Genomic DNA, 27,244 nt, shown 5'->3' with positions numbered 1-27,244 from the left:
GTTAATACAAACAGCACAGGAGAGCTGAGAATACCGATCTCATCATTAGCAGAGGCTCGTCCGGGGATCGATGGAGTGAGGGACGCCGCCACGCAGACGGGGATTTGACACGGACCGAGAGTGACACGAACTGAACAGAAGTGCCACTTGTTTTTTCACACCAGGACACGCAGAAACTGTCAAAGCCTCGCAGGAGCCGGAGGAGGTGGTGACGAGGCACGAGATGTTTTCCAGAAGGGCTTGTTTGGATAAGAAAATAAAACCACGCTCTTTGTATATTACAGAAAGCTCCAGTCTGAGTCCAGTTAACTGGACTCAGAGGACAAACTATTATGGGATGTTGATATTGAGTTAAGGCAGCCATTCCCAAACTCCCTGTTGCCGCAATAGGAGCTCTGTGATTGGCCCAGTGTTACCGACTGGTCAGCGAATCAGCTGGATATCAGAAGGAGAGTTTTTCTACTGTGTTTTTGTGTTATTAAACTCTCTAAATCTGGCTCCCTCGCGCTAAATGACTCTGTGCATAACTTCAAATCATAACAACGCTGCCCAAGAAGTGACTTCCTGTTTCGATCCAGCTCACCAAAATAAAAGCACACAGCTCGTCTCATTGATTTGTTCAGCAGGTACTTGCAACATTACAAGAATATAATAAAACACACACATTTTAAGTGTTTTGTCTGTTAATAGTTAGGAAGAAAGAAAGTTGAACTAGTGAGCTGCTGAACTAATGAATAAGATGGTGTTTTATTTTGGTGTGCTGGATCGAAACAGGAAGTCACTTCTTGGGCGGCGTTGTTTTGATTTGAAGTTATGCACAGAGCCAATTTTTCCATACGTCATGCACACTTTTTCATCAACATGCTGGAAAAAATCTATGAACTTCTTTGTGACGTGAACATAAATAAAAAGGCAGCGGGACTCTCTGAGAATATAATTAGCTCCCTTGGCGACCACGGGGACCGAGGCATTTTGTTTACAACTTATTACTGAACATACACCGACATTATGCACACTTGCACTGATGGCCTGGGGTTCAGGTCGCTTCAGTGCAGATGTTACTCTGAGCAGGTGAGATGGGAACAAAAACAGGAGACCCGAGCGCACAGCCCCCCAAACAGTGACAGTGCGTCGGATTGGTGTGAATCCTCCTATAAAGGCAAACTCCACCACAGAATTCTGACCATCCCTCGACATTAAAGGTACTCTGTGGAACATTACAGGCTCCATTTCCTGTAGACCTTTTTCATCTTACATTCCTCTTGAGTTTTTCATTTCTATACTATTTTAAAGCAGTACTAAGTAACTCTTGCCCCCAGAGGCCATAAGCGCAACTGCAGGTGTCGTAGCAAGTTAGGATTTTTTAACATATTAATTGTCTGTGAGAGTAAATACTACGCTGACAGAAAAGGCGAAGGGAGAGACGGATATTTAACATCCAATTATACAACGGAAATATTTTTTTCACTCAAACTTGGCTGTAAATACTGTTAAAGTGATGTAAGCCCGCAGTTAGCTTTACCCGTTAGCATGTTAGCTTCTTCTTCGTGATTCCATTAGTGTGTTTTGGTGACTCCGGACCGGTGGCAGTCAAGTTGCAAACACGGTTTTCTGGCCAGAGACACCAGGGGGAGATGAAAGACCCTCCAATCATCCCATAAACACTTGTATTACCCCCACAGGGACCACGGAAAGGATTTATTAAGGTAAACACGATCAACTTAACTCTAGCTAATAATGAGATTTAGTATTTAGTCGTGTGTTGGGTTTAAAATGAATCTAAAAACACTTTTTACTGGAAAATATCACTATTTACATTTCATTAAAATCATATTGAAGTGCATCAGTTTCATCTTTTTGACCTGAAATAACTCCAAGTAAACGCTGCTAAGTGCTCAAGCTCAAGGTCCCTGCACTGCTCGGTTGGGAAACACTGTAGTAGATAATGCCATTTTTTCTCAAGTCTGAGGAGAGGCAAGCCCAGATTTTTGGAGGTATTTTTCCACTAAGTGCTTACATTTCATTTTATTCTGCTTCTTGATAGAGATGTTGCTTAGCATGGCTTCAACATATGGACTAAAATGTAGCGATGGTGCATAAAATCGTAACTTTTTCCCCCTCCTGCCCCAGTTACGACACCGCTTTATCGGGGTCTTGGATGATTTTATTTCTTGCATATTCCTCCAGGTCGGTGGGAGATCCCCCTCACCGGTCCCCCGCCGGATAACTATAATGTGGATGGATGGAGAGGACGGAGGAGGCGGCGTTGCTTAGTAACAGAGACTCTGCTGTTGCCATCGGAGACGAGCATCCTTCTGCAGCAACAGGAAAAAGAAAAAAAAGAAAAAAAAACACAACCCTGCAATTCAACCACTGCGGATGAGATCTCCAAAGAGAGATGAGGATCGGGGCGAGATGTGATCGCAAAGGGGTGTTCTAAAGCGAAATGTTACGGCTTTTAATTTGAAAAGATTTTATTGATTCGCTTTGTACTGCTGAGAATCTGAAGCAACTTTAGTGATCAAGGTTTCATGTTATTGCTCCAAAACAATGTCTTTAAAGCAACAAATGCGAAAGATTGATGTTATTCCCCTTAAGAGTTGGCACAATGTGTATAAATGAAAGTAATTTTGACAGAACAGGCAGCTTTTGAGCAAAAATATATGAAAATGTAAGGAAAATTTCAGCAAAACATGAAGTTTGATGTTTGATTTTCACTGAACTAATGTTAAGGGGTGCCGGTATTTTCAAAGAATTGCCTGCTGGAATCAAATCCAATGCTTTATAATGACGTTTGAGAAACCATAGTAATAATGGTTAGCTCAAGGCTGCATGATATGAGGGAAAAACTGCCACTTTTTGACTCTCTTATTGCAATTACAAATACTTGCGCAATATTTTTGTAAAACGTTTCTACGCAGTAAGTTGCATTAAAACGCTCAAAAGGAAAACAAGAAAGGATTTTTTTTTCCCCAGCAAAGTAAGTCAGAAAGTCAGGCCCAAGACTAGGCTGAGAATGACGTCAAATTAAGAAAAAACTGAACTTGCACTTGTTTAAGTTAAAATAAGATAAAATAAGATGGTGTGGTTTGTGCTGTTTCACTGGATTCTCTTGTCCAGTGGATTTCTTTTTGCTGCAGAGAGTCCGTAAAGGCCTTGAAGGACACAGCTTTTTCAAAGTAAACAAACAGCTATAGCTCATGAGACGTTTGAGACCTACAGATTTGTTCTGCTTCTGAAACACTGAAGAGGCACCAAGAGCCCCCACACCTGCAGCACAGAGGAGGCGTCACAAGAGGCACTAGAGGAAACATAAAAGGGACTGTTGTGGAGCGGAGGGAGCTGCACAGCATGAAGAGGAAGGAGGAGGTGGAGGAGCAGACCAGTGCAGGACACCACGCTCTGAAACAGGGACAAACCCAGGAGGCGGAGGGGCACTGACGGCGGTATTTATTGAGCTTCTGCCCTTGTTTCAACGCTCATCAAAGTTCACGCATCCAGCAGCTATTTCATCAATCGGTTCCATTACACCGGCTTTCTCTTTAGGTTTTTGGATTATTTCCTCGACTTGTGATGTGAACATCGACTGTAGAGCGACATAGCACAGGTAAGACCTCACGGCTGTGATGCGATTGGTTGCTCTGCGTAGCCTACTCATAGATATATATAAAGGCTAGATGTCTCATACGCGCTGTTGGCCAATGGAGGGCGACGTCTACACACAGCGGCCATCTTGCCACAGGGAGCTCGCTCACTCATAACATTGAGTTTTATGGTGCATGTACTTTTAAACAACCATAACTTGCTCAATTTTCTACCGATTTTCAAACGGTTTGGTTTGTTATAAACCTCAGAGATGTAGGTATGACACTGCATACATATGAATAAAAAAATGGAATAGAAAATCTTTATTTCGACATGTTGCGATTTGAGCGAGATATGAGGATTTGTGTTCATGCTGATCACTCACTTACTTGAGCTCGCCAGAAAGCTTCCCTGTGGCAAGATGGCCGCCCGTTATGCCGGAAGTGACTCTGCCTTAAGACATCTAGCCTTTATATATATCTATGAGCCTATACTGTCCTGTAGCTGCAGAACAAACATCATGATTTGTGAACAAACTCCTGCAGTTTTAAAGGAACTGGCCACCGTTTCTCCATACTGAGACCTGAGCTTAGACGAGTTGTCACACAAAACGACCAAAGATGTTGTTAGGATTTGGCCTCTCCCAATGTATTCCTATGGCTCCAAACGGGGGGAAATTAGAAGCAACCAAGCTCTTCCAAGGGCACAAAGACCAGACAGGTACGTAGCAACTCGTCTAAGCTCAGGTAAGAACATATCTCAGTGTGGAAAAACGGTGGCCTGTTCCTTTAAACTCGCAAAATAAAGTTCTTCATAAGGTTACAGTCTGCGTTAATTACTTTGTTTTATACATGTGTGATCTGAATTGTGCAGCTGTGTTTTTTCTCCCTCTCAGTACGGAGGTTGTGGGTTAGACTTATCTCTGAGCAGAAAAAAACACTGGATGAGAGAGTGTGTACGATGAGGCTTGAACTCATTACACCAGTGAGTTTCCTTGTTGATGCTTTTCCTCCATAAGCCACATAAATATGAGCTTGTAAAATACAGCTGATAAAATAAACTCCAGCCCCAGTCGCAGGATTTACTGTCAGTTTCCGCGAGTCGACAGCCGGAGCCTCTGACACACATTTTACGCTGTCATCTATTGCATGAAATCGCCTGTCTAACTTTTCACTTCCTGTTCCCTCGCTCTCTCCTCTTTTAGATGCAGCTCACTCTGGAGTTTGGCCCATATTTCCTCCTTAAATCACAGGCTCTCAGACAGTCCCGACAGCAGCAGCTCCGAGCTCGCGCTGGAGGAAGAAAACTGCAGTGAACTCGAATGAACTGATATTAGGCTCAGGATTCACCACTTTAGTATATAGTATTCACTTGTTGATTTTATTTTAACTCCCTCATTAAATAAACTTCTATTCGTCCACAAGAACTGAGTAATTTAAGGTGAGACACTGTAGGCGAATACAAAAAGAGATATCAATCAAGAGATATCAGTTTGAAATGTTGATGAATATATGTATATGAGAAATATGAGAAAAAATGTACTGCAAGTTCTCTCATTTTATGTTTTCAAATGAAAAATAAAGCGTTTTAAGCCTAAAAATTGCCCAAATCACCTATTTCTTTCTAAATAATGGATCAGGTTTGAATGTATGGGTTTATTTAGTTGGCGTATTAGTTACAAAGAGAAAAATCTGTAAAAATTCAAATCGCACCTTGTTTTTTGTGGAATTAATCTCAATAAATAAGGCTAGAAATGAGATGCCAGAAAATCCCAGTGAAAAAACTTTCAAAAATATTGTTGTGTCCAAGACTGTAAAGTTTGGAGTCTGTAGGAGCTACTTAAAGTGGAGATGCTAGAGAATAAAGAAAACCTGATTTTGAAAAAAAGAGGCCAAAAACTTGAATATTTTTTAAAAAGTACATTAATTTCTGTTATTCAACTTAAACTGTGACAGTAATCATTACATGCAAAGCGAGATATGTATAGCCTTTATTTGTTATAATTTGTTATAATTTGATGGGCGGCACCAGTTAGAGCTCGTGCTTCACAGATAGAAGGTCCCAGGTTCGATTCCCACCTGGACGGGGCCTGTCTGTGTGGAGTTTGCATGTTCTCCCCGTGTCCCTCATGGTACTCCAGTTTCCCCTACTACTAAAAACATGTACAATAGGCCAGGATGAATGAGAGTGTGTTTGAGAGTGCGCATGGGGGATGGAAACTAGTCCAAGGCTATAATCCGGTGTGGCTTCTTCATTAACTTGCACTGTCCTAACCAAATAAACCAATAAAATAAAATAAAATAATCATTGTGGCTGACAGCTTGTAAAAAAGTATGTCACTTTGCATGTAATGAGTCTATATCAGGCGTTTTTTAAAGGGGCTGGATGCAAGTTGGCTATTTTATACTCACTACTGCCACCTCAGGCCATATGTGTAACTGCACCTTCTGTAATAAGCTCGTGTAATGATCTTTTGAACAATATTCTAATTTCCCAAGTTTCTCCTGTATATAGACTTTAGTCAGGGCTGTCTCCCAGGAAGGAAATGACCATATTAGGATTACAGCGTCATCTCGGTCGCCTTTTGTACGAAAAAGACGAGTGAGATCAATAAGTCTGGCATTTTTTGTTCCAACAATCCAATCCAATCCTCTCAGAATTTTCTTATTCTTTTGTAAAATTCAACACATTTTTTTTTTGTCCTGACTTACTTTTCGAGCTGCTTTAGTGTTGATTGTCGTGGACTTTCCAGCTCCAAACACGCCAAAGACACTTTAGTCAAAACCAGGTATATTCACTCAAAGGACTCATTAGAACAATCGCAAAACAAAACCAGGACAGAAACAACTTCACAAAACCGCTGAGCCTCGCAGACACCTGACACCGCATCTGCCATAATAACCATCAAGATTAACCAAGTTGGACACGAGTTATTATCACATCCCCATGAATCTAAATACATTCTCCTTCCTAGAAGCTGCTGTTTTGTCGGAGACAGATAAGCCGCAGTCTGTGGTGATTAAAATGTCACACGGTTAATTGGAGTTTCCAGTTTTCGGGGCTTGTTTTGTTTTGTTGTTTTGGTTTTTTTTGGGGGGGGCCAATGCGGCAGAAAGAAAGAGCCGCAGTTTCCTCATCTGGGCTCACTGTCACCGGAGCAGGAGCGCACATGAATAAAGATGAGGACACCGAAGACAACTCGTGTCAACTCGGCAAAATGTGCAAAAACCCAAAAGTTTCCCAAGTTTGTAAATGGGATGCGACCACGGGACAGATCAGTAATTCTCTACTGGCATCAGGTCAGACACGGCGACACATTCAACACTTTCCAGATCAGGTAAGGCGGCCATTTTCAAGATCGAAGTGGAAAATTGTGCTGTACTACAACATGTAACAATATCTCTACTCAGGTTGTAAAAATAAAGGACATCTGATTGACAGAAGCATTTTGAATGTGATGGTGATCATTGCTCAAGAAATGGCAAATAACCTGAATCTGAAGATAACTGTGAGAGCGTAGTAAACAAACCTGCATGTGTTTGTTATGACAGCTGCAAAGAAGCTGTCAGTCCAGCTACACACACACACACACACACACAGACACATCGACGAGAAAACAGAAAACCTTTTCTCTGCGAGCCTCAGACAATGTTTAAGCTGCTCAAGACGTTAGCATGTTACCGCATTTAGCCTCCACACATGTGCAGCTTATACAAAATTGACTTGAAACTGAGATATTTGAACATTTGCTTCTTCCCATAACGTTAGTGTCCGTCCAGAGAGGAGAATGGAGGAAAGAGGAGGAGAGAGTTGGAGAGAGGAGTTAATGAGAAAGGAGAGTGTTGCATAAACCCCGTTATCTCCATTTCTAGGAAAAAAATCTGTGATTTTGATCAAAACTAGCCTCTGTTTAGCTTAGATTTCTCAGGAACCGAGGCACGTAGAATTAAACTGTTTCCACCTACGAAGAGCTTAGAGTCGCCCCTTTCAAACGAGCCATAGCATGTGTCCATAGCTATAACATAGAATAGGCTGTGGTGCTACAAATATCATGAAAAATGGTCTGTATTGATGGTACTCAACAGCTAAATCCCAAAACATTCAATGTGTTATCTTTTCCAGTCCTATGTTAACTAATACAAGTGACAGACTGGGCACAATTCATGGCGAACTTCAGGAATAAAGTGAATAGTGATGGGCGATTGGTCAGAGGAGCTGGCATAGCCACAACGTGCAACAAACCAGTACCACAGATTTCTATAAAGCAATAAGTCAAATTTGCAGCATATCCTGTCCCATTTAAAAGCCTAATATTGCGCACTCCAGAGCAGTAGGTGGCGCTGTGCAGATACTTTCACTTGCGAAATACTTTGACAGAGCAGCTTTTACTTGTACTGGTGCATATCAGCCGTAGCCTATTTTACTCAAACAGTGAAATGAAGTACTTGGACCACCTCTGCCCACCGCAAATGTCAAACAGCACATTAAGCAAATCTGATAAACGTTATATTAAAATGTCAAAGCGCCCTCCATTAGCCTCGCCGCGCCAGACTCCTGTTACAAAGAGTGGGTGATATTCAAAACTACTCTCGCAAAACCAAAGCCTTTTCACTCAGAAGTTTCTCCATCGTTCTGCAACTTTTAACAGCAGAGTTTTTCCGCTGATGGAGCCCTGCAGCAGCAGAGAGAGGAGTGTAATGCAGAGTCAAGTGTCCGCAGCAGAGGCCCACTGCGGCTCTTATGTATTCACTCAATACCGCTTGTTTTATAGGAGTATATCATATCTACATCCTCCTCTCTCCCCCCCGTGTGGGCTACTTTAAAAAATCAGGAAACAGAGCCAGAACGGTTACTGCAGTGATGTAATGTTTGCGATATTAGGCATCATTTCTGCAGGAATGGGACTTGTCAAAAAGAGTATTGTTATTCCTGAGCGGTGTCTTGCACAAATCAACATGTTGGATGGAGGTAGCGATGTTAACGTTTGTATCACCTGTTTTAAAGTGATAGTCTGTAAGCTTGCAAAGCGAGGGGAGATGCAGTGTTATGTGAAAGAAAACAATCAAATTCCTCCCCTCTTTAACCAGAAAGCCCTTCTTAGTTTGCCAAATGAGGAGAGCAGGAGCAGCTCCGCCCCCTCCTCCTGATTGGACCTGGTTCACAGGAAAAGCTCGTCTCATTGGTCGACACGGGAGGATGCTAGACTCCGGTAAGTGGCTGAGATCCAGGAAGGAGGGACTTAACACAAAAACATATATACTGTATGTATTATTACTTACTTAACATCAAATTGCAAGAGCAGGTGGTCGATTTTGCACATCTTATATTTATTTTTTTATTTTATTTATTTATGGTTTATTTGGTAGGGACAGTGCAAGTTAATGAACAAGCCACACCGGATTGTAGCCTTAGGCTAATTTTCATCCGTCGTCCCCCATGCGCACTCTCAAACACACTCTCATACATCCTGGCCTATTGTACATGTTTTTAGTGGTAGGGGAAACCGGAGTACCCGGAGGAAACCTACGCAGACACGGGGAGAACATGCAAACTCCACACAGAAAGGCCCCGTCCTTGGTGGGAATCGAACCCGGACCTTCTAGCTGTGAAGCACAAGCACTAACCGCTGTGCTACCGTGCCGCCCATTATAAAATTTGTAGTATATTTAGATTTCCAGACTATCACTTTAACCATCACCGTGGTCTCTAGGACGCTCCAGGATCAATTGTTAGGAAGGTTTTCACTGCTCACCAGAAAACCTACAAAACAATTGATCCTGGAGCGTTGTAGAGACCACGGTGATGGAAAGTAAAGGCGCCATGCTGACCACTCATACAGCCACTGGGTCACTACAAGGTCAAATACTCACTAATATCAACTTTTCAGATGCAAGTTTGTAATTTTACACTCGCTACTGCCACCTCAGGGCTTACGCGTAACTGCAGGTGCTATATTAAGCTCGAGCATGACGGCACTTCGGACTCAGATGAACAACTTTTTGAGTGACTTATGTCTTATGACTTAGTGTTTATATCAGATCTCTTGTCTTTGGGTCTGGATTATTATAAAGTTGTGGTGAACAGGTCTGGGCTCATTCTACAAAAAAAATACTTAGTTTTAACATTTTTAAACTCCCGTATAGTCCCTTTAAGGCAAGGTAAGTTGATTTGTCGAGCACAATTCATACACACGGCAATTCACAGTTGCATAAAACGACAAGAAAGCAGATCAAATCAATCTAAATAATAAAATAAAAAACACTTTCTGTCATCATATGCACAAAATACCGGTTTTCAGCCTGGATTTGAACATTGAAATCCATTGAGTTGAGGCCTGTCTCACATCCTCATGAAGACTGTTGTGTGTTTAGTCCTGACTCTGGGAACGACCAGGAGACCCTTCCCTGAAGTTCTCAAGGTCTGCGATGGTTGATATGGCTCTAACATGGAGTGATCTTCCCCGGGCGACTCATCTCCCTGAGAGGGGACGTAAACTGGCCTGTGTACTTGCCTGATTCACCCCATGTGATTATTTCCTGCGGCGTTATCTCAGATCCCTGCTTTATAGGGATGATTGTACTACAACAACTAGTGCAACTTCTACTCCTATTTCTATTCATACTACGACAATAAGAACTGCAGGTACTACTACTACTACACCCCTGCTACAGCTATTTGTTCATGTCTCTAGTTCCCAAGTCCCCAAAGACCTACACGAGCAAGATAAATCAGACCACCGCATTACTTTCATAATTACCAGTGAAAACGCAGCGTTGTGGATGTGTTTGAAGCCAAAATGTGTTGCTTTTGATGTAATACAAATCCTATGAGACGAGAGAACATAAAGAACGGCATTAGCAACACAGCACCGCAGGGCCCTAATCCAATTACGGCTGTAGTATTGGTTTTAATGCCTTAGGGACATAGGGGCTTATTGTAATGGTAAATAAAAGGAGACTATGGGAGGAGTACGACCTTGGAACTAATTAGATTGAGATAGAATACCTGAGTTTATAGATTCAAAATGCAAGAGAAGGTGTTTTATTTGAGCAGGACAGTAAGATATGTGACCGAAGGAAAGCTTTATACGGAATTATTTTGATAAATGAAGCTGTCGACGACCTCCTGGCAAAACTGCAGTCCCATAAACAACAAACAATGCAACGCCAAGGACTAAACCGAGGCTAAAATAGGACGAAGGAACATCAACACTGAGGGTAAGATCTTCTAATCCCAAACACTAAAGGTGCCGGGATGAAGAGGCGGCTTTCGTGCGTTTCACATCACGCAGATTGCAATAACCTTTTCTCCATTCATCCCCTGTGCTAATAATGAAGCGGAAAAAACCTTCTCCCCCATCGACTGCTCCGACAAAAGGCTTCGATTACAACCTCTCCGCTGTCGAAAATAATGAGCGCCGGCCCCTGTGCGTGTGGCTGTGTCGGTCGTCTCCCACAGGACAGGGCTGCAAGGCGAACACAGCCAGGAGGACCCACTCAAATGGTGCCAAATGTGTGAAATGTTTGGCTGTTTCTCTTTGGTGGGGCTTGTGTATTACTGTATAGAGTGTGTTTTACTGAAACCAATCCAGAAGAAAATCTGCAATTGTTTTATGAAGCTAAAACCTAGAACAGTCTTTTGATGAGAGACAAGCGTCAGCCCGGACAATGTTTAAATCCAGGATGAAAACATTTATATTTAGCGATGTATAGGACAATGTATTTTAGTTTTATTGATATTATTGCCTTCTATGTTTCATTTTATGAAACCCACACTGGTAATACAATTCATGTTTTCCGTTCTGTGAAGCAATATGAAATAGAGGGCGATATATCGGGCTGGTATTTGGGTATTTTACCGATATTATGACACTAAAAGGCCGATATCTCTGGAACCGAAAGTGACAGAGACTTTCTGTTTTGTGCATTGGAAAAAACCCAATCAGAGACATAAAATGAGCCCACAACTACCTAGGCCTCAGAGGATCGGAAAAACATTGCGATACAAATCTTAGTTTGTACATCAATTTTGTATATTTTAGGTTGCAGACTTTTGCTCATAATTCTGGAACCATAAGAGAAAGAAACTTAAAGTTTTTTGTTTTGGAATCTGATGATTTTTGTCTTCCTCTGAAACATAAATGCCCTGAATAAATCAGCCCATATGCCCCCTTCTGTCACAGATCAACACTGACAGTGCCTTACTATTCCCTGTCCATGCCACACAGAGAAGTTAGTCTGAACGGAGAGAAAAACCTATATCAGTCGAGTGTGAAATACTTTGGTAAATGTCTGGGAGTTTGCATTTCATTTGTGAGCATGTTGCACCTGATTTACAATTTGAAATAGTGTGTGTTACTGCATTAGCGCTCCAAATCTGATACAGGCGGCCGCTGCAGGTTTCATGGCGTAGACTTTGTCCTTGAGCTCTCCCCATATAAAAAATCTAGAGGTTCGAGCTCTGGTGAACACGGAGGGAATTCAACAACAAAACCCATTCATCCAATCCACTTGTTTGGCAAGATCTCATTAAGAAAGGATCTAACATCGCGGTGATATTGTGGAGGTGCCCCATCTTGCTGAAAATAAAACTACTCATCTTCAAAGTTTGAATGTTGCAGAAAACCATGGATATGTCCCGGTGATGAACATCAGAGCCTGAATGAAGCATTACAGAACCTTTCATTGAGTTATCAGCTACTACATTTGTTTGTACCAACCTGCAGCGTGCATGACTCTGCAGCAGCTGATCCACTTTTGAACACACTATTGTTTTTGCACATGAGTAAACGCTTATGACCCCTTTTGATTACAACATGTGCTCTAGCTCGCCTAATATTAACAATAATAAGGTCTGCACACTATCGTGAAGTATTATTTTCTACCTTTTACACTGTAGTTGGATGTTGTGATGTAATCTGAAACAATTTACAAAACCAGTGAGTGTTCTGTCCTAATCAAAGTGCCTCTGTTTCAACATGTGAACGCGTCCAGACCACATGCATGGCACATTCATTATGTAACATGAGATTTCACACCGTCCCGGCAAATGTGGGATCGCAATCTGTGCTGTCACATAGACTCATATGAATAAACCCAGAGCTGCATGAAATATCCACACATTTGGCTTTATACTGTATCTATTATATCCAATAATACACCTGATCAAATACGACAACTGGCAAAGCCCCACATCGAATCTGGCTTGCGATTAATGGTTAAATTGCCCAGAACACTCAGCTCTAATGTATGGGACGATATATTGACTGTTCAGCTTATTTCAAGAAACATCATGATACAGTTTGTGGTGCACCTTTAGTTTCAGTAATATTCTCATGGTAAAGTTGTGAGTCAGCCGCTCATACTGTCATTTTGTGAGATTGATGTCTGGAGTTTCCTCAAAACAATTCTCTGCTGTCTCCTGTTCACTCTCACAATCCAGATATTTTCAAAACTGAGCCAACGACAACGCAAAGAAATTTAATTCCGTGACATTCGTGCATCTGAATGACAATAAATCATTTTTTTTACATTTTTGGGAGGATATAGACAAAACTAGAGATGCATCATTCCAGATCTTTTTGCACTTGTCGATTATATTTTATAAATAGGAAACCGATTTGCAGGAATTTTCCATTAAAGCAAAATGATTTGAGAATCTGACATCTAAGAATATTGGAATTTTATCCTCTAAATAGCCTTGGCCACAAAGTTGTAGGCGGTATTAACATTGATAATCTGTGTCCATTTCATTGCTGCATTTCTGATAAAACATCACTCAGCAAATACACTGCCCGACCAAAAAACAAAGTCGACACAGAAAAAAAGGTCACACGCTCTAATACAGGGGTCTCCAACAGGCGGCCCCTGGAGATGATTCAATCCGGCCCCTGACTTGAAGAGCACAAATTCCTGAATATGTCAAAGGAAAAATAAAAGGCAAGTCTCCAGCCCGTTCCAGTGCCAAGTTATGAAGTTTTAAGTCTCCAGCCCGTTCCAGTGCCAAGTTATGAAGTTTTAAAGGAATAACCAGAATGCTCACTCCAGCCAATAGGGGGCAGCTTAAATAAATAAAGAATTCCACACGTGACCAGCAGAGGGCACTGACATAATAAGAGGATATAAACAACACATTATAATTGTGCTGAGTGAATGACTTGTGACACAGGCTTGTTAAGTGCAATACAAGTGTAAGCCGAGGCTACAGTCCTGTCAGGCTCATTATTATTTATTTGTGGAAAAAAGTTTCCTCAATAGTATTTTCCCAATTAAAATATATTTTACTGGAGCTTTTGTTTATGGACACCGGCAATACACCCCCAGCAAAATTTACTTGGAGACCCCTGCTCTATTTGTGTGGATTATCAAATTTATTCTGTTTGTGTTTGTAACTTAGACATAGTAGAAACTGTTCTGAAAGCCTGAGTGTATTAAACATCTGTGTGGTGACCGGATGACCATCCCACAGCTACAGTGTCAACATGTAGACACAACAGTCTCCTGCAGATAGGAATAGAACTCAACCAGACTGTCGTAAATCTGTCACAATAAATATAGTCATCATCTCCACTGCATCAGGACACACTGTGGATACTGTGGAACTAAATCTGAACAAACTTCTCACTTGCTTTGCTTGAACGCTACAGAACATGAAGACCATATCAGTGAGAGATTAGCTGATAGATGATGGTCAACACCATAGTCAATCTGCACATAACAGATAAAGTACAAACACAGAGCCACAAACAACTGACTCACCCTCTCTGCGCAAAACTAGGATAAAAAGGGACTGTCAAAGGAGGTCAGGACTTCACCAGCTGGTTGTACTTCTTTGTAACTAGGAACAATTCATCTTTAAGATGACTTCTATCTCCAGTGTTTACTTTGGCTGCATCCAAATATCTGTCCTCGTGTGATTCAAAAGAGCCGGGTCATAACAAAAGTCAACTAGATACCGTAATCTATATATACCTGAGCATGTACATGGTTGAAAGGAGGGCTAAATATAATAAGTCCTGCGGCTATAGGCTGGTTTCTCTGTAAGACTTACCGGGCCCCATCTTGCGCATCAAAACGGAGACGATAGCGCGCACTTTGTGATCTTGCCACTCCAGACTTAGCGCATTTAAGTGGGTGGAGACACACACATTTTCCTCCAACCAGATCGACTCCACGTCCAGGAGAGTGGTTGTGTGGGGTGAACATGTGCTTTTGTTTTGCTTCGCGTTCACGCCGAGCGCGGCCGATCCGCGCCACAGCGGACGCTGTAGCTCTTTTTCTCTCGAGACGTGAACATCGTTTAGCTCACGATGGAGTAAATAAAGTTTTTAGTTTGACCTGTGAGAGCCTAAGGCTTAAGAAAGAACGCAAGACAGTGCAATGTAAACGAGGAAGTGAATGTCAGCCGTGTTTCCATCAGTGCAGTCACCTCCTCTTGTGACGCCCCCTCACAGGTGGGGGAGGCGAATGGCACATATAGCGCCGCCACTCGGAAAATAATTCGCCAAGAGCCTGCGCCGCTACAAGATCTGGCCCACCATGTACTTCACAATAAAGGCTTTAAAACTACTTGGCTACTCAGTATCTTTGTTGACAGACCAACTTTAGTTTTGATTACAGCACATTCGCTGTGGCGTTGTTTCAATGAGCTTCTGCAATGGCAATGTCTTGTATTGTTAATGAGAGAGTGTGACCACAGCGCAAAGCCCTCTCCAGCACATCCCAAAAATGTTCAATGGGGTTAAGATCTGGTCCCCCTGAAACACTCTTTCACAATGTGAGCCTGATTAATCCTGGCCTGTGCCACCAGGGAAGAAGAAACCCATTGATGGAATAACCTGGTCCGTCAGGATGTTCAGGTTGTCGGCTCATCTTCTTTGAGTCTTGCTTAACCTAAAGCTGACCGACTGCAGCGACCCCAGATCAGAACAGTTTGTTCAAATCCAGGTCAGGCAGTCTATGTAGCTGTTCAGTGATTTCTGCTTGAAATAAACCATGACTATAGCACACATGATTCAGTGACACCTATGGCAGGGTGACCAGATTTTCCACATTAAAGGAACAGGCCACCGTTGTTTCCATACTGAGATATGTTCTTACCTGAGCTTGGACGAGTTGATACGAAACCTATCTGGTCTTTGTGAGTGTGCTCAGTCACACAAAACGACCAAAGATGTCGTTAGCATTTGGCCTCTCTCAGTATCTTCCTATAGCTCCAAACAGGGTGAAGTTAGAAGCCACCACGCTCCTCCACGGGCACAAAGACCAGACAGGTACATATAAACTTGTCTAAGCTCAGGTAAGAACATATCTCAGAAATAATGGTGGCCTGTACCTTTAAAAAACGTGGTACAATGGGAGTTTTTGGGTGGGTAGCCAAATTGTCCCATGTTTAACTTCCTGTTTAAGAAAGTCCAATCTCTATTAAATGGACCAATCAGCATCCAGGTGATAGACATCTAGCTGCTTAATTGGTTCAGTCGATAAGCACACAAGTAAAAAAGCTGCTTGAGGCGCGGTACTTGTGAAAAACTGGGACAAATCAATGGTTTTATAGAAATCCACTGGGAGAGAGAGCACAAAACTGTGACTGTCTCGGGTAAACTGGGACATCTGGTCACCCTAACCTAAGGATGCAGCAGTTCTAAAGAATACAAACAAAAGCAAACTAACTATGAGAAAGCCAAAAATGCAGAAGAAACCTCTGATAAAGCATCCCAGTGTCAGGGTGAACTTTCCAACAGCTCTCACCTCTGATTAACAAAACACGCGCCGCTAATTTCCTCGACTCTAATCAGTATAAATCAGAGCTGGCACTGACAGTAAAGGGTAGGTGGATGCTGCCTGTAAAATGTAAATGAGATTTGGAACGGTCGTCGAACTGCTCGCATTAATCTGCCGTGCGATGGGTGATGTATGGGAGAGTAAAGAGGGAGCAGATATCTGAGGAGTGGGCGGAGGCTAACGTCGCTAATGTCGCTAATGCACACGCTATTTCCTGAAACCGCGTCTAAACTCGGATTTTCACGCGGCGCTCGGGCGTGAAATTGGATGCTCTAACCACAAATGTATTCCGCCGTGGCTTATGTCCCATTAGACAGATTATTTCAGAATGCGCTCGTGGAAATATGGACACTTGATGCTACTGAACAAATGAGTTTCTGAGTTTGACGAATGTAAAAGCTCATACTTCTACCACAAACAAGTCGCCTGAGGGGGAAAACTAAGGCCTGAAGACATCTATGACCACAACTGATAGAAAATTGGGTGAAAATGCTGTTCGAAGTGTGCAGATTTCCAAATACATGCCACAGTGGACAGGCTTTTGTGCAGTGTGTTGTGGACTCACCTTCAGCTTGTGCTCATGCTCTTTATTGACTCGGGCCAAAAGCTGAGCCTTTCTTCTGTTCAGGGCGTCGATGAGAGCGTCGCACTGAGCCACTAAACACGCCTCGAACTCCACGCCGTTCTCCTGAAATAACACATGTACATTCACTGTGTTGGATTACAGGTAAGTGATGTGTTAAGTGTTTGGGGATGGTCAGAATTAGGGCCGGGCGCGTTAAATTTACTTTCAGTACTTTAACGATACTTGATTTATGATACTGATACCTGAATGATACTTTATCCGATATCTATCTAAAATGTTCGTCATCGTCAAGAACCTCTAAACAGAACAATAATGTGTGGAAGATCTGCAAATATACAATATCGGGTTCATCTACAAGGTCACAAAAATGTGCGAAGAATGTGAAATAGTTTGGGGGAAAAATGGGGAGAAATTGTGACAACAAATGGGGAGAAAAGGGGCCAAAAATAAGGGGGGAAAATTTGGGATCAACTGGATAAAAAATGGGGGGAAATGGGCAAAAAAGGGGGAAATAGAGAGAATATTAGTAATATGATAGCAAAAATAAGGGGATAAAAATGGAAACGAGAAATAATTGGGGCAAAATTAAGAAAACTGTTGTGTAAAAAAAAAACATTGGGCAATTTTTTTTTATTTTTTATGAAAAAATTAAAAATTAAAAATTAAAATGTCCAAAAATTGGAGGGAAAAAAAAGCACTTATTTCAGCTTAAACAACCAAGTCTCTTCCTTTAATGCTGTTTCTTTGATTCAGGGGTGCCCAAAATGGGGCCCGCGGTCAAAATTGGCTAAATACTCCCATTCATTCTAAATGGTAAATGTGGATGCAGTACACTTTTTGGCCATCAGCCAAATTGGAGGCGCTGTTTCACTCCTTTCACAAAGTTAAGGAAACACTATTGTGGTGTCTTGGTGTTTATCAATCACAGAGCATTGCAGCATCAACTTTCCCATTTTTCCAACTTTTATCGCAAAAGTCGTTGACATCAACAAAGGCATGTCTTAAAAATTGACTTATAAAAGAATTTATGCTGAACTGACTCTTTCAAAATGATCTATTATGGCATTTTCTTTGAGTTAAAAGTCACTCTAGGCACTGCTGATACAGGTGGTGGTGATGTTTACATTTTGCAGTAGTAGTTGATTTTGTTATACTAAAACTTGGCTTTTGTCATCGTTAACACCCTTCAGACCTTGCAGAAATCACGCCAAATCCCAGAATTCACATCTTTGTAAAAAATTAGAACCTAGTCAAGCTTAACCATTACTAATCTACAGCAATAGGTTTAATTCTGCTCTTCTCCCTCATTTTAGGCTTGAAACAGTAATTTGTGAGGACAGCACTGCAGGGGAGAAAGTGGGAGAGAAAAGAATTTACTCTGACTCACAACGCCGCATAGGCTCTGCAGCTCTGTCAACTTCCTTCTTCTTCTTCCAGTTATTTGAATTAAACTTTAATTTCTACAGACTACTATGGCTACACGCTCGCAGTTACATAACCCTCCCATGTAAAGTCTGTGTTGTTTTCCTCCTGTTGGTTCACACTCTCAGTTTCTCAGTGTTTCTTGTGTCTTTGGTGTGGAGTGGGCGGTTCGATCATTAGCACCACATGATAAAATGTGAGTAATGCGCTTGTGCTGAGGCTGCCAACGTCCACGGGGCACAGCGTTCACTTCGAAAGGGTGTAAGAATGTTGGTTTACTTCGGAGGGATTTGTAAATCTGTTGTGAAAAATGGATTCACCGATGTTAAACAAATGGCTACAGTGTGCAGAGTCACCTTCTACATTTAATCTTTAGGTCTAAATGTCCCGTGAGTGGATAGTTTACCTGGATGTGCTGCACCATGTTTCGGAGTTGGACCAGGAACTCCTTGGCTTCAGTGGCTCGGTCTGAGAGTCCGTTCAGAGCCTGAGAGAGCTGCCCCTGAAGGAACAACAACACAACTGCGGTCAGATTTGACAATGTTTTCCATCATAGAATGTAAGGACAAAACAAGGATGAAAGCAGAATCAAACCGAAACCAAACCAAGACCAAACCAGACGAGCTTTGCTGCAAGAACGTTCTGGGTTTGATCCCTGGACGGACGGAGCATTGCTGTGTGGAGTTTGTATGTTCTCCTCTGCGTAGGTTTCCTCTGGGTACTCCGGTTTCCCCCAGTACTGAAAACATGTACGCTTTTGTCCATAGCCATAGGACATAAGCGCCGATTTACCAATGGGTCAACAAACAAAAAAAGACGAGGGTCAGAATCGATCTCATGAACTCTTTCCAAGAGCCGTGCACTCTCCTCATAGACCTGAGCGAGAGGAGCATTCAATCGCCGCCACTTTTATTTTAATGTAATGGACTGATCCTCATTCAAGTATCTGCAGGAAAAGAAGCTGTAGCTTACCACCGTGTAAGGAGTGAATGTAAACATTGTCCCATGTGAGGCGCTTTGTGATCGTGCCTGTGAAAGGGGTCTCTTTTACACAACAAACACATCAGAGACACTTATTCCTCGAAGACACTCGTGCAACTATGCAAGTTGGACAACAAGCTGAGCTGGGCAGCGAACATACTTTCTTAGACGGCTGGCTTCATTCAGGGTCAGGTTCTAAGTTATTGTACATGTTTTATCAGTCTGTTGTGTCCAGTGTTCTTTTTTATGCTGTTGTTTGTTGGGGGGGGTTGCGCAAGGAAAAGGGACACTCAGAGGCTGAACCGGTTCATCAGGAAGGCGGGTTCAGTGGTTGGACTGGGCCTGGAGTCAGCGGAGAAGGTGGTAGGGCAGAGGACGCTCTACAAGATCAGGGCGATCCTGTCCAGTCAGAGCCACCCCCTTAACTCGGTCTTCTCTTGCCAGAGAAGCAACGTGAGCTCCAAGGACAGATTGAAGAACTCTTTTGTCCCTCATGCCATCAGAGCAACATCAGGGAGGAGCAGAGGAGGAGGAGGAGAGAGGGATATGTCTTGAACATTGTCTCGCAGTGCCTTAACTTCTTGTTAACTTCTTAATTTTGTAGATCCTCCTCCTCGGGATCAATAAAGCCATCTATCTATCTATCTATCTATCTATCTATCTATCTATCTATCTATCTATCTATCTATCTATCTATCTATCTATCTATCTATCTATCTATCTATCTATCTATCTATCTATCTATCTATCTATCTATCTATCTATCTATCTATCTATCTATCTATCTATCTAGTTCACCCAGGAGAGTTGGCAAAGATGATGTTTTTAAGAGATTTACTTGAGTTTTGTCCGAATAGTTTACTATGTTGATTCAGATGTTTGCCGACTGTCTTCAGGATGTTCATAGCCAAAAAAGGGTTGGGTTAGAGATCCATGTGCTACAATCACAAACTCCTTCCTTCCTTCCTGAACCAGAACTAAATAAAAACAAAATTATGACTAAGCCAGGACAAAACAAGCCTAAGCCAAGATTGAAAAGTGAGGACACTGGGTTACTTTTTTTTTGTAGCGAGGCCAGTTGATTAATCACCTGTGTGTTTTGTCTCTTTTGTCCCATACAACACAGCGTAGGGGTTGTTTTGTTGTTTTCATGGTCAAAATGATGAATCATCAGCTTCACATATTTAGTTTTAACACTTTGTACTGCACTAAACTGACCAAAACACTAAACCACGGCTTCACCAACAATCAACCGAGACAAACTGAAGTAAATCAAGTCTAAAGAGGAAGAAACACAAGGATGAAAATGGTTTGCAAATCTCCCAGGCCCAAGAGTTGTAAGAATATCAGACTCCAAAGCTGTTCTGCAGTTTGTCTTTGGCCTGATGCCAGTTTCTGTTTACAACAAATCCAGAAAAAACAAGAACACTTCACTCACTCCAACCTCAAATATATAAATATGAACCAAGTCTTGAGTGATAACGGCAACGAGCGCCTAAATGACGAAGCACGTGTTCTAGTATTAACTGTAACCTAAATGTGCGTGTCTAAATCTCCCAGTTTCTGATTTAGCCACAGTTTTATGGGGCAGAGGAGACGCAGGGAGCAGCTCTGCTATTTTCGAAACACGTTCAGCTGCACATCTGGTTCACACGACTTCAATAAGACACGGAGGAGAACTTAACGTGATTTGATTGAGAACTTTATGAAACGGGACCAAAAAGGAAAAGTAAGCCACGTTTTACCAGATGCATAGGATTTTGCTCTACAATAGGTGTTAAGTTATTATAAAAGACTCTAACAGCAATGCACCTAAACTAAACGACACAAGGTCACACACTTCTCTTGAGTTTCCCAGAGGAGCTGAAGGATGATTAAACCTCACTTAACTACAAAAATACAAGGGTTGTTGAGTAGAATTCCCATAAACTAATATGTTTAACAAGCTGACTGCTCTTTTGGCTTGGGATTTATGGCTCTTTACTGGGAGCCGAGTCCACAACTGTAATAAAAAGAGACTGCAGCTGTGTGATAAGTCCTTTATAGTGCATTTAGCTTTGACTTGTGTCGCCTGCTCCGTTGTTGGGCTGACTCTTGTGGGGAGTTCTGGGAAAAGAAGATGACTGAATAAAATCCGGCTCTTTTCACAACTGAGACCCAGTTTGAACCGTTCCCCTTAAAGAGCCGCTCGGTCATGAACGTCTCATCTCTAGCGCAGTTCTTTCAAAAAAGCTGCATTTAGTGATATGACAACCGGACTCTTTCCAAAAATTATGAACTGACTGCATTAAAGCAGTACTAAGTAACTTGTTTACCTTAAAGTGGTAGTCTGTAAGTTTGCAAAGTAAGGAAAGGTAGAGAGAAGCGCAGGAACAGTAATTTCAAAACAGTCAAGCTCCTCCCCCTTCTCTCCTGATTGGACCTGACAGGCTGGTTCACAGGAAAAGCTCGTCTCATTGGTCAAAGTGGTATCCCGCGGATTCTGACTAGTTGCTGAAATCAGTTGAAAAAATGCTGTTTGTAATACTTACGTTACCTTAAATTTCAGACCCAGACGGTCAATTATACACAAAACTATTAAATTTGTGAAATATTTAAACTTACAGACTATCACTTTAATAAATCCTCTGGGGGTAATACAAGTGTTAATGGGATGACTGGGGAGGTCTTTCATCTCCCCCTGGTGTCTCTGGCCAGAAAACCACAATTACAACTTTGCCTGCACCGACCCGCAGGCCCCAATACACACTAATAGAATCACGAAGAAGAAGCTAACAGGCTAACAGGTAAAGCTAACTGCGGGCTAGCGCCAACTTTGAGTAAAAAAAAAAAATCTTCATTGTGTAATTGGATGTACAATATCTCTCTCTCCCTTTGTCTTTTCTGTCAGTGTAGTATTTACTCTCACGGACAATTAATGAGTAAAAAAACATAGTATGCTACGACACCTGCAGTGGCACTTATGGCCTCTAGGGGCATGAGCTACTTTGTTCTGCTTTAAATATAAGTAATAATATTTAGGGGTGGGTAGTACTCAGTGGGTCGTCTCATGATCAGAAGGAATGTTGGAATCCCAGGTGCACACTGTTGTTGTGTCCTTGGGCAAGACACTTCACCCACCTTACCAGTGTACATTGGCTCTGTACATTGGTGTATGAATGACAGTGTGAACGGATGACTGGTTCCTTTCCTGTAAAACGCTTTGGGTCTGTTGACGGTAGAAAGGCGTTATACAAGTTGAGTAGTATTAACCGCTCAATCCTTGCCTTAACTGAGCACATTTCTCCAGTTTTACCCAAATCTAAAAGCTTCTCGACAATAGAAACTTCTCAACAAAAGTGGTTATGACAATATCTGTATACATAACCAAGCTTTAAAAGAGTTTCCGGTTTTCTGTGGTTACAAAAACACGTCCACACTGTGCCGCCCTCTGCTCTTGTGTCAACCAGACTGAGCTTCCTCAATGGGAATGTGCCTGACCTTTGACCCCTGCGTTTGGAAAACAGTGGCAGCTGAGGCTGAACTCGGCGCCGTGGGACCGACTCTGGTAAACAGCTGAGCAAAGACGACTCCTCCATCGCTTCCTCTGCGGGACGTCATGGAGTCTTTTACTGCGTTTAGCCGTTTACACATATGTTTGAACACCGAAATGAGGCTAAAACTGAATTAATGAGACAAAGTATGATTCAATGTCCAGATATTTAAGTCTTTGATCCATTTTTAGCTCCAGTTTAGAGCCGCTGTGTTAGTTGGGGTTTTGCTCGGATACAGCCCCGGTTTATCTGGGGACTAGGAGGGTCTCGGGAGAGAAGAGGAGACGCATTTCTTCTCACGTTCAGCTCATGACACTAAAGTGACTCCACATTCCTAAAGAGAGACGCTCAGTTTGACGACGCTCCACCGCACGGAGCCACGGCGCCGTCCTGTGAGCGGCGTCCTGTGAACGCCGTCCAATGAACGCCGTCCAATGAGCGGCGTCCAATGAGTGCCTTTGAGCAACGTTCAGGAAATTCACTCTGGTCAAAAGTTTGGAAGCATGTATATATTGGCTTTTCTTTATTTTCAACACTATTTACATTGTGTGATTCTTACTCTCACTGAGCATTATGCTACTATTGATATGGAAAGAAAAGTTATTATTTGTGCGTATTTGACCTAGTGACCCAGTGGCTGTATGAGTGGTCACTATGGCACCTTTACTTTTGATCATGGTGGTCTGTACAACGCCCAGGATCAATAGTTTGGAAGGTTTTCATTGATGATGGAAACTCTCAGCAGAAATCCTACACAACAAGTGATCCAACAGCATTTCTTCTTGTTGCTGTCATCCATGTTGAATTCTCCTACATATGAAATCTGAAGCTGCTAAAGACTTATTAAATTAGATTATTTTTGTTGCAAAAACTACACAGATCGTTTACATTCATCTCCGATCTTGTGGCTGAACCACTGACTTCCTAGTTTACGAAACACACCACATTTCGTTTGAGTCATACCTGCCTTTTCTGATTGGTTTATACGCTTGTCAATCACATCTATCGTGCATTCTGTCTTTACAGGCTAAGTTGAAAGCGTATTATGCAACGTTTTATTCCAAAAAAAACTTAAATTGTGACCCAATGGCTGTATGTGGTGATGGGTCAGACAAAGAGTGGTTCAGAAGCCCGGTTAGAACCATGAAGCCGTCCTTCTGTGGACCCACCACCTGCAGGAGGAGCCATAAGGGGCTGGTGCGATGTGATTCGGGCAGCTCCAAAATGGATGGATGGATGGATGTATGGATGGAAAAACATTTGATCCTGAAGCCGCTGTGATTGAAAGTAGAGGCGGCCGTGTGGTTACGTTTACAAGCCAGACTGATCCTCCATGTTAAGAGATACATGGGGATACAGTCTGGAATTGTGCAATTTGAATCTTGTTGACTTCGCCAAAACCAAGACGAGCCAATCATAGCATCATCTTCCGAGCTAGGATTTCCCATCAACCAGTGCTCCTCAGGGCCGTAACCAAAACAGTGAAGATGGCGGCCACTACGCAACGATCTTATACCAATGCCCTTTCTTCTGAGCTGGACTTGTCCTGAAAGCCACAGAAAGAAGCTGCTCTGAGGACTTTCACCGGAACATTTACTCGACTGCACATGTGGACGACAAACAATCATGGCGGAGGACGAAAACATAAAGTGTAAGTCGCTTTGTGTTTGATTGGTTCGCTCTCGTTCAAACTGCGATCGTTAGCCCCGCCTCCAGTCTTGATTTTCCTATTACCACAATTCCAGACAGTCTTTATATGTGTTTATAAATACATACATAAAGTCAGTCTGACTTTATGCCATAACATTTACATGGAGACCAAGAATCTGATCCTGATCTGATTTCTGGAGTTCTCAGATTATTTTAGAGACATCTAATCTGATAAACATTATCTGATGAAAAATGTAATCTGATATCGTTCTGATCTTTCACACTTGTGTATCAACTAACCAGGAAAATAAAGCAAAAAGGCAAAACTAATGTCACAAAGAAAACCCACAAAAGTTATCCATGACATACTTGCATTGAAGTGAATATAAACGCATCAGATCTGATTATTAGGTTATCTGATTACTCCAGTTATCTGATTTCTCTGTCCATGTAAACGTAGCCACTGAAAAGTCAAATACGCACAAATGAAAGGCTTTTTTTCAATGCAGCCTTCACAATATAAAATTTACTGATTTTCTCATTGTCTCCAAACAGCTTACTGAAAAAAACAATTCTGCTCAACTGTGTCGACCGAACCATCTGTGAACAACTTTGTAAATGCGCAGTGATACAAAACATAAACAAAAACGCTTGGCCAGTGAAGCACAAAGATTTAGCCCCGACTGCCTGAGCAATGTTTGTGCCTCTATACAGTAAGCTAAGCCTCAGCTCCACAGTGAGACACGAGGTGGGCTCACAGAAAGCACAGACGGCCTCGGTAAACACACTTGGACACATCCCGGCGGCGGAGCAGGTGTGATCCGAATCCCAATCAAAAAAAACAAAACAAAACAGTAAATCAATCTCCGCTTCGAGCTTCTTACTTTGAGAGTCGGGGCCCCTTCATCTTCCCCCTCTTCAAAATCAATCCACTCCATTTTCGGCAAACCCGGCCGCTGCCCAATCTCCATCCACGCTTGAATTCACTCGCTTCTCTCTGACGGGCGCGGAGGGAGCGTCTTCCTCGCCTCTCTACCCAGCATGCATTGTGAGGGGGTTCCAACTGTCCAGGGGCGTTTTTCCACACGACCTGCCCGTCTCCGAACCGGGTCAAAGCGTGCCGGTGACTCTTGTTTTATTTAAACGGAGCTGGAGGAGTTTTGAGGAGGTGCTACGGGCGGCGCCGGCGGGTCGAGCAGATGGAGGCACAGGCTGCGCAGGCAAATGGGATTCGCGGTTTGAGAGTGAGATTATGGCCAATATGAGAGGATGCGAGAGGTGACGAGACGGGCTCTATGTGGATGATGAGGCGGAGATACAAATGTGGGATGAGAAAAATGTACAGTTACGAAAGGAACTGTTTAGCACTAATGTTAAAGTGATGAATTATTTATACCAAGAGCTTCTTTAAAATGGCAGAGTGTCATGTTTTCCTGTTAATCGGTGGTGTTCGAGCGCACAGTCATCTCCTTTACTCACCCGAAAAACATGTGTTATGGTAATTTTCTGACTGTTTTTTATAGGCCAGATCTATTTTAGAGCCTTAAAAAACATCTTTGATTTTTTCTGCCTGTATTGGACAGGGAGAGCCGGAACTCTTCCATATGTGCATCAGCCTTAACCACTAGACCAGGGGAAGGCAAGTTTGCATTGTAGAGGGCCGATTGATCATTGCTAAAACACCAAGGGCCAAACTCACCATGGCAGGCCAAAGTAAAGAACCATTTTCTGTAAATGCCAATGCAGTACATTAAATACAAAAAGTAGTTGGCTTAAAGTACTTTGAGGAAATACTTTACTCACTTTTTTCTGATTGGACCAGATTTACTTTGCTCAATGACGACATTTCAGACTATAGTAAAACTGCCACTGGGATAAGACCAACGTTCTCATCCCATTGGTAAAGAAAATAACCTGAAATAAAGATGAAATATAATGATCAATAATCTCAATGATCTGGGTCAAAAGCCCAATTACATCTTAATTCGGCAAAAAAACTCATTTATATTATGCGCTCAAATTGACTCTATTTTGCATAATAATAACATTTCTCAAAATCTTCTTGGGAGCCAGAGATTTTGTGATGGAGGGCCGGATTTGGCCCCCGGGCCTGAGGTTACCTACCGCTGCGCTCGACCATCAGCTGCACAGAGTAATGCCACTTCTTCAAACCAAGACAAAAGTCTTTGAAAAAGAAGTAGGATAAGGCTGCTGCCAAGTACTAGTAAGTGAGTGCTTTATTCGTCATTGTATAGTTGTATAATTGTACAACAAAATGGTGTCCAGGTGTTGGGTTAGTCCTGAACAGCTGCGACTGAACACTCCGCCGTTGTGGGCCGACCTGACCCGCATGTTTTTGGACGTAGAGGAACCCGTAGTACACAGAGGAAACCTTGCAGGCTGCCTTCAGTGCTCGTCTGAAACGGTGCAGTGCCTCCTGGATTTTTCCCTGTTCCAGAGCGTGGTGTCCTGCACTGCTCAGCTCCTTCCTCTTCCTCTTCCACCTGCGCTGCTCCCTCCACTGGGTGGCATGGTAGCGCAGCGGCTAGAAGGTCCAGGGTTCGATTCCCACCTGGACGGGGCCTTTCTGTGTGGAGTTTGCAGGTTCTCCCCGTGTCTGCGTAGGTTTCCTCCGGGTACTCCGGTTTTCCCTACCACTCAAAACATGTACAGGATGAATGATGTGTGTGAGTGAATGTATGGTG

General features: G+C 42.5%; 1 protein-coding gene across 4 annotated transcripts in view; it reads right to left on the bottom strand.

Moving 5' to 3' along the window:
* trim9 (tripartite motif containing 9) overlaps positions 1-27,244 on the bottom strand; it is a 67,347-nt gene that overhangs the window by 24,737 nt on the left and 15,366 nt on the right. For all 4 annotated transcript variants that reach the window (XM_079573448.1, XM_079573449.1, XM_079573450.1 and 1 more), the window contains exons 2-3: positions 18,782-18,877; positions 16,933-17,055 (exon numbers count right to left, since the gene is read on the bottom strand). In XM_079573448.1, the coding sequence (XP_079429574.1) occupies positions 16,933-17,055; positions 18,782-18,877 (219 nt within the window). The remainder of the gene's footprint in view (positions 1-16,932; positions 17,056-18,781; positions 18,878-27,244) is intronic.

This window comes from Gobius niger (assembly GCF_951799975.1).
Source record: "Gobius niger genome assembly, chromosome: 16".
NCBI lineage: Eukaryota > Metazoa > Chordata > Actinopteri > Gobiiformes > Gobiidae > Gobius > Gobius niger.
This window is presented reverse-complemented; position numbering and strand designations above follow the sequence as displayed.